The 9,098-nt window shown below is 39.1% G+C and overlaps 1 protein-coding gene across 1 annotated transcript in view; it reads right to left on the reverse strand.

The window, feature by feature from the left end:
* LOC136778874 (peptidyl-prolyl cis-trans isomerase G-like) overlaps positions 1 to 8,827 on the reverse strand; it is an 89,284-nt gene extending 80,457 nt beyond the window's left edge. The window contains exon 1 of the mRNA XM_066736021.1: positions 8,016 to 8,827. Coding sequence (XP_066592118.1) covers positions 8,016 to 8,182 — 167 coding nt within the window. The 5' untranslated portion in view covers positions 8,183 to 8,827. The remainder of the gene's footprint in view (positions 1 to 8,015) is intronic.
* Between the last annotated feature and the right edge of the window lie 271 nt (positions 8,828 to 9,098).

Below are 9,098 nucleotides of genomic sequence, written 5' to 3' on the forward strand. Positions count from 1 at the left end.
AAAAAACCTAGAGTCTTGAAATCTTATAAAAAAGGCATTGAAAAAAATCAAATTATAAAATATATATAAATATTCCAAAATCAAAACCAATTTACTATTACAATATTTTCGCACGTCTCTGATATAGTCATAAATTTACCCGTCAAACAGAATTATCGATTAATCTTATAAATATTAGAATATTTAAATTAATAAATAAATCAATTAAAAATTGCAGCAGACTCTTAAATAGAATATAAAACCGACTCAAAGCGAGTAAAAAATATTTTAACCGAGTCGTGGATGCAAGATCAAAAGAAGGAGAGGTCAGATAAAAATTTACACCTTTCTCTCGTGCCGAAATTTATCAAAGCGAAGCAGCCCGAAGTCATGAATGACCTGCAGTAATAATATAGTACGTGCACATCGATTGGAAATATCTCACATGGACATTAAACACAATTCTTTGGTAAATGTTGCAAACATATTGTGGGGATCTCATTGTTCCTGCATCTTCTATCAAGGCATATAAACGAGCTAATTTGTGTTAAATTTCATCTCTCAATAACCCTCCCCCCCCCCCCTCTCCCCTCTCTTCACACACACTCTCTTATTGATCTTTTTATACCTTCCCATAGATACCCCAAGTTAAATTAATCCTAAAGGTCCGAACAAATTGAGAGGTCAAAGGCCAGAATCATCGAAGAAAACGAAGCTAAAATTAAACAATCATTATTCTTATTAGTACCCGTAAAAGTTTCTTCATCGATAACAAATAGCGGTTAAAAATAAATTGACTTTCTTTACAACGTTCGTTGATCTGTCAATTTATCAAGTTCCAGCCACGTACATCGTACATTGTAGCTTGTTGCTGACAGGCCCGCCAGGTGATGCTAATTAAAGGCGAGCTTCGATGAGATTAAGATTTTGTCACTCGGTAACTTTGTTTCGATCCAGCGAGAAATAATTTATTGCACGAGTTTATCTCGTCTTTAATACAATTATGCTTGTAAAACGAAGCACGGACTTTATACGATTGATATACTTATCGCTCTACAATGGGGTCAATTAAAATGATATTATTAATTTAGAAATCGAATTCGTGCCAGGGCATTTATAGATACTCTTAAGATTAAGACTAAAAATTCGAGTTCGTTATATAGAATCGCATTAGCCACTTGTAGTGTCGATTCAGACGAACTTTCAGATTACCTTAACACCTGGCTATATATATATAGTTTCGCTAATTAACCAGTGACCTCGCGGAAGATTCATTAATAACTCATGAAGGAAACGAGTGTTACTTTTCAGCATTTATTAACAGGATTAGCGTGTGATGAAATCTGCCTTATGTTACAGGACCAATCGCGACCAAAATTATTTTTTGTATCTAAATTTGGCCTTGCCTGTTAAAGACAAAGAGTGGATGATGCAAAAGGTCAAAGAGAAAGAGAGAAGGAAGGGAGGGGGGAGAAAAATTTGACTTTCTTCTATTCTTTTGAGAACGCTCCAACAAAAACTTTCTTCCGGATTTTCGAGCCGGCTTAATTAGACGGTCCGAAAGTGGAATAAGGCTTTTTGTTAACAAGAGGCATTAAGAGTTGCGAGAAAACGGTATAGGCTAGGGAGACAAAGCTAAACGAAATTCGCTGGAACAATGAAAAATAAAAGGTTTGCTAGATAAGAAAAGTCGTGAACGGTCAAGAAAAGAGCTGACAAAACGTATGTGATTGACATTCCGTCGCTTAAAGTATGACGATGACAATGCAACTTTCTTCCTATCTTCCTTTGAGAATGACAACTTTCTTTCACTCAACGAGCATCCAGCTACACAATTCGGGCGGGGCACGCAGACCCTCCTGTCAGAAATTGACCCAATTAAACTGCAAGATAAATTGCATTTTTGGATGACTTGGTGTTATTTTTTTAAATTAAAACTAATTATCACGCTAAACCCCGACAAAGAAGTCCACTATCGACACAACTTTGAAAATTGCAAAATATATATGAAAGGCTCCGCCTGACCAATGTCTCTTTTCTATATTTTCTCATGTAAATTTTGCCTCGAAACAGCTGCAAATCTCTCTCTCGCCAACGAGACTAACTTCACGATGTGGTTATATAGTATACGTATAGCCTTTTTTCCCTCTTTAGAGTCTCTTACTCTTGGTGATAATTTCGTCAAAAGAAATTAGCCGAGACTGGCGAACTACCGAAAATTCATCGAACATCGAAAGCATACCGTGTAAAGTCAGCGAAAGCAAATTTTACACTCGTTTTCTCCGCGTTGTTTAAGACACCTTCGCTCTATTTAACTCATTTACGGACAAACTTGTTTCAATCACCGCTATCTCCCTCTTTTCCTTATTTTTCTTGCGACTTTTATCTTTTAAAATAAAACTAATATTTGTATTTAACTTTCGATTAAAAACTAATTTTTTTCGTGACTGAATAAACGAATCAGTATAGACTGATTAAATATTTCACAATTGCACGAGAATTAATGAATAGTTGATTGGAATCTTTGCTCATCACCATGCATCAGAATTCGGTATTTTCCAACTCGATCCTGATGCAACGTATCCTCGAGACGAAAATAATTATTTTGTTTATCGTATAATTAAAAAATAATTTTTGTATCTTAACCTAACGAGTAAAATAGACTTGGTGAGTCGACTGCAGGTTTAACTAGCTCACTTACTATCACGACACGTAAATATAGTATAGTTGAATGGAATGTTCAGTGTTCACGATGCACCAGAATTCGGTAGCTTCTGATTCGATCCTTATGCAACGCGTCCTTCCATTGTGCCGTGGCACAAACAAACGCTAATAGGAAATTCTCTCTATCGACTAGCTATCTCACTTTCTCCCGGGATTTATCGACAATGCATTCGCTGCGCCTTTTAAAGAGCTATCGTGTTCCGAATTTCCCCTTCTGTCATAATGTGTACTTCAATGCTTAACGCTTCAAACCTAAAGTTTCTATACTGACTACTAATCGAGCTGACAGTTTCTCAATCGACAGTCTCGGCACCAAAAGGAATAAAAAGGTCGAGAATAAAACACGCGAAAATATAAGAAAACACAATGGACAAGTATATACCGTGTGTATATATATTATAGTGGAAGAACGAAAAGCGCCTATTTGCATTAGAATGGACGAATATTTTCGGTTGGTTCACTTTTGTTTTGTTTCTGCAAATCGCACAAAGAGAAGAGATAAAGGACAACAGTTGTTACGTGAGCTATCTATAAAAATGCAAATTTTGGCGACTCGGACGGGAAAGTTTTTTGGCGATCGGATGGAAAAGGTTTATGCGGGACGATCGGGCGATGTGTTTCGCCGAAATCGATAAAGCTGCATGCGCCCTGCAAGACAAAGTGCCTTAATTAAACGAGCACCGAAGTCCGAAGCTTGAAATTCGCCGCGCGACTCCAATTTGCGGAGAAACGGTCGAAACGGATGCCATTCGTAGCGCGAGTTATCGTCTCGCCCGTTTCTTTCCCTCAACCAAATCGTGCCCTCGCGTTTTTTCTCCAACCCGCAGCTTATTACACCACGCCTGCAGTAAACCGGATGCGCTTGCTTCGTTCGACGCTCAATGCCCTCCTATTACCGTTTTAACCCGCATTCGTTTCGACTGCCCTAACAGGAATCGTATATACAATCGTACGATCTATGCTAATACCAACCCGGAAACAAAGAAATTCTGTCAATTCAATTTCGCAGTGAGTAAATCGAAGACTCTCGAAAGTAAATTAAAGGCAGGATCGAGTCATTCGACTAATGAAAATCAATTAATGAACGTTAACACTCTGACTGAACTATATATATATAGTACCATCATCCAATCTATGGTAATTCCAACCCAGAAACAAAGAAATTCCGTCAATTTAATTTCGCAACGAGTAAATCGAAGATTCTCCACTGCAAAATAGAAATTGCCATTGAATAAATGAAAATCAATTAATGGAACCTCTCTCGGTGGAATATTCATGCGCACGATGAGAACCATCAGGCTCAAATAATTTGTACACTTTCTTTCCTAATGATTTCTAACGTTTTGTGATTATAATTCGAGGGGTGGTATTGTATAGTTGATTCATGAGATTGATTATCGATTCAATAGCTTGATTGATACTTTATTGGGATTTTATTGGATTAACTTTATAATTCCAAGATAAAAAATAGATTATTGAGAAATCTAATGATTGAAATTAGCAATAAAGTACATCAAGAGATAATTACGGTCGTTTTACGGTGTTCTCACTGTTTCGTTCGGCGATTAATGATAGAGTACCGTTATGTAAATTATCTTGAATGATCTGATTTACGTTTTCTCTATTCCTTGAAATTCTTGTCTCTCAAGGGCACGTGCAGCATGGGAAAAATTACGAGATCGATCGCGACACGTATGCTAAATGGGAAAACACGAGGGGGAGTGGCTATAATGTAACAGCTGTGTAATGTTAATAGCATCGACAATTATATTTTTCACGTTTGACTGTTATATATCAGTCACCCTCGCTCCTTCAATATATATGTGTATATATATATATATACCAGAGACGTAGAATCTCGATATTTTATTCGAGACGACTTTCAAAGGAATATTTAAATATTTAATATCGATTCGAGAGTGAAAAATTTTGCAAATGAAATAAGAAGTGTGTCGAGATTGAAGCTGAAGCTCGGTCGAGTCGGGATTGCACGAAGTTGAAGTTCAAAGATTGATAGCTGCTTCGATATACTATGTATACATTGGAATAAGGATAATAAGGTCCCTCGAACCGGTATTTTGCGCGTAGGACGCCAAGGATCGAGATTGTCTCTCGGTGTGGCGAAGGACGCGTGGCACGCGCGACACCGCAACTTCTATCTCGACGCGAATTTATATATTCACCCATGCGATGCTATCTCACCGCTCTCTTCCTACTTCTTTCTCCAATCACCAATCAACGCGAATCCAACTGAAAATGAATTTTAATTCACGCGTGTGTCTACGTCCACGATTTGTTGCTTTCCCGATAACGCTCGAGTCTCGAGTGTTACATCGTTTCTGTTTTTAGCCGTGCTTTAATTAGTAATTTGAAGACAGCACAAACACTTTTTGCATGCTTCCGAATAGACGTCGAATCATTAACATAACGTGTTGTATAATCGATATTAATCCAGTTATTCGAATGGCTTTCGTGTACCAATTATAAGAGCATAGCTTTAGTACCGCTAAATAACTGTTCCTTAGGTGGCGCATAACTAATTTATGGTAAATCGATGATTGGCCATTTACGAAGGATCACACTTTGTTTACTTTATACAAAACGGATTATAATCTCTCCGTGGGAGTGTCAGTTTTATGGCATAAATCTTGTAACAAGCGTTTGTCAGAAATTCAGTTAAAAATCGATTTTTAATTGGCGTTAAAACGCGAGATTGAAATCGTAATAAATATTTGTATTTTTTATACCAGATTAAAGTGATTTTACAGAAACTGTTACTAAATTGAAACGCTGAAATTTGCCAGAAAAATTTACGATCTAGCACGGATCATTTTACATTTGCCGACTCGCTTGAATTTAAGCAAAAAAATGTATGCTGTAAAAAGCGAAGCTTATAAGTACACAGTGTAGTTTTAGCATCGATCAAGCAACTGAACCGGATAGGATCTTATCTGGCAAAAAGGACTTTTACTTCAGATTTTGATGAGGTAGTTGATAGACGAAGGAGAAAGTGAAAATAAATGATAGAAATGAAGCGAGGAAAAAGGAGAAGAAAAATAGTTGGTAGATTTTTCGCAGGATTCGTAAGGAGAAGAGGTCGACGAGCGCGTCGAGTAGATTTATAGCGTGAATGGTAACGCCTAAGTAGAAAAAGAAGGTTATCTTAGAATTGTACGACTCGGTAGAAAAAGGAGTTTGTATTAGAATAATGCGTCCAAGTAGAAAAAGAAGGTTAACTCTGAATAATTAGATTTGCGAGTAGAGCGAATATTGGCGAACGTTAGTGAGATTTGTCATAGTTTTTCGCACTAAAGGTAATGCGTGAGCAAAATGCTAGGATATTGCTTCCGAGTAAAAGCGAAGCAGCGCGAGGTAGGAAAAACTGGAGCAATAACTGCATCATTATATGCGTGGTGAACGTGCGAAGGCAGCGAAGCTTACACATAAATCGCGGAATCGCCTTTCCGTTTAATTGCGCGTCGTACCTCTTCTTCTTTTCATTCTTATCCCCCCCCCCCCCCCGCCTCCCCCCATGCATCTTTTCATTGCTTTTCTATTCTCCGCATGCATGGCTCGCACGACAAGCTGGCTGGTCGTGCCCGCGAGAAACAAAGGAAGGAAGAAAAAGTTTGACGAAGGAAGAGAGTATGGAATGCCAGAGGATACTGGCCAATTACAATTGCATCGGAGGCATCATCAACCACCTGTGCTCCAACACAAAGAGATTCCTCCCACTCAAGGATTTTCTCAACGCCCAGACTCTCTACAAATTCTAACGAAACGTTCGATTTTACACAGCATTTATCCAACTGTGAATAATCTCTCCTTCAAACTCCCATGCAACTGCCTTTTATTACTGGAAAATTATTTTTCTTCCTATTCACCTAACGAAATTATTTGAATTTGCAAAAACCTTCAGTTTTACTCTCATTCGGGTAACAGTGTTATTTTTTGTTATTAAACTTTATAGACTAACGTACATTTACATAGTTTAACTTGCGTTGAGACGACTGTTAGAATAATTTACAGCTCTACGCAAATTTCCACCAGACACGCGACACAACTCTGGAATTTTCTTTCTCCAAGCAGGGAAAGTATTGAATATTTTTCTTTCTTTCTTTTTTTAATTTTTTTAATTTTCACGGAGATATTTATCGCGATCGAAATTCGTCATAAATTAGAATCATTAAAACTGGGGAAGTAAACCGTATCGGGTTGCTATGCGACCTTGGAAAAGTTTCTCTGGTCGTAAAATTCTAATCTAAAAATTCTGTAAGTTGTATACGCGCGTTTGGTAAAATCCATCGGTTTCTGCTACTGCTGCTGACGTTGCTGGACGATCGAAATAACTGGCTAGAGACGCGCGAATCTTTATTAAAGCGAGGCCCGTTTCACTTTCTCAAAACACTCCTTTCCGTCCGTAAAACGTCAAGTTGAGGTGAAATTATAGACTCCATTCCGCCGACTCAATTTTGGCGATCATGCAGTGCCAGCGATTTCTTGTCTTGTTTACTTTTTTATCATTTAGAGAAACCCAACCGATTCTGCATTGCAACGCGCGTTACATTCGTTTTTTAATTCTATATTATTTGTTATAATTCACAGGATATAAAAATAACATCCATAAGAAGACACATTGACAAATTACTCAATAGCTTTGTAACTTTCGAGTGTAATATTATATCGATGGCGAGCCGTACGATAAGAATTACATTATTAAATTTTGAATTACTCGAAATTTATCGACGATTGGTCAAAATTTTTGTCATTCGAAGAACGCAGTGTTAAAATTATTTATAAATTTTAAAATACGTTCATATACAAAAGAAAGTCGACTCTAGCGTAAATTATACATGCTACTCGATCGACATATGTAATACTTTCAAATGCTCTACATGACATGCACGATTAATTTCGAAATTTCGTTACGACAAGCCCCTCGCGTAGTTCGCAGTAAACCTAATTCCACTCTTACATCTTTCTCCACTCGTTTAATTCCATCACCTCCAAAACATCACCAATTAACATTCACCAACATTCGTGTTTCACGATTGTGCAATATTTTGAGAAAATTTGTTAGAATCGACGCTTGTATATTTATGCGGTATACAAAACACGATGTTTCTTCGATAAAAGAAATGTTTTCCGATAATACCGCGTTTCGATTCCCAAAGCTGTCGTGTTCCATCCGTTGGAAAACATTGGATATGATGAAATTGAGAATAAATTAATTGAGCGTAAGAAAATAAAAGCGAAGAAATGAGGTTAAAACATATATATACGTATATATGTATGTATACAGGAAAATTTACCTATTTCTCTGAGAGGTACGAGTGTGCGGTGGTAGGAGATTACCAGTGATATTGCTGATGTGTGCATTTCGTATACTGCGCTGATCGGCGGAAGTTCTGGGTAATCTGGGACTGCCGGCTAAGACCAGTCCCAGGAAGCATGCGGTAATAACCACCGCCTCCCTCATCCTCGCAATCTTCACTTTTCCACTGTAGCAATCACACCGATCCAGAACCACAAAGATAACCACGAGTTTTCGCGTGAAAACAAAGTCCGAACGTAACTTTCACTATCGAACCACTCTGCCTGCCAACGTCCAAATCTGTCCTTAACAATTGTTTAACGATAACATGAACGTCCGAAACTCCTCCCCTGGAGAAGCCACGAAAGGGAGTCAGCTCGATTAATGATCCTGGCAAAATTTGGCAAGGATGCCAACGACGAAATTTCGTCGTCCTTGCAGTGTCCTTGCGTGCACTTCCGCGACACTTGATATCCTTGTACGACTTTTGGTCCTTTCCTGCGTAGCTTTCGCGTCCTTGGGCTTATCGAGGCACGGGTTCTTCTCGTTTTTCTCGATGCAGACGGAGAAAAGAGAGAAAGAGATAGAGAAAGAGAGGAGAAGAATGGATAAGAAGTCGTTGATGCGTTTCGTCGTAGCGTGCGTGTAGAGGAGAAGCAGAGAAGAGTGTTGATGCGATGCTTTGGCGACACTCCGTCTCGGGAAGGTCCGCTCTAAGGCACGGCGTCTGGCAAAGTGTCCGCCAAGCAAAGCGTCCGTTGGCCGTTGACTCGTGGCGCGGCACAGCGTGTACGGCTTACGGTGTGTACCCCCGGCTGCTTCGGCTCCGCAACGCTCTTCCACCACGTCCGCGGCTAACCAGGACCACGGGCACGCGTTCTCAGTCAACTGTAAGACTTACTTTCACATAAAACCACCGCGCGGCCCACGTGGTAGTGGGGCACGATAGAACGCCGCGACTCGCCACTACTCCTTCGAACCTCCTCTCCCGCGCCTCTACACTCCTCTATACTCTTCTCTTCTATTCCTTCCTTCCTTCCTCGCCATTATCTTATCTACGGGGGTGTGCTGAGCTCAAGAT

Source organism: Prorops nasuta, unplaced genomic scaffold (genome assembly GCF_024137725.1).
Source record: "Prorops nasuta isolate Cenicafe-Biocafe unplaced genomic scaffold, Cenicafe_Pnas_1.2 PNAS00015, whole genome shotgun sequence".
NCBI classification, from domain to species: domain Eukaryota; kingdom Metazoa; phylum Arthropoda; class Insecta; order Hymenoptera; family Bethylidae; genus Prorops; species Prorops nasuta.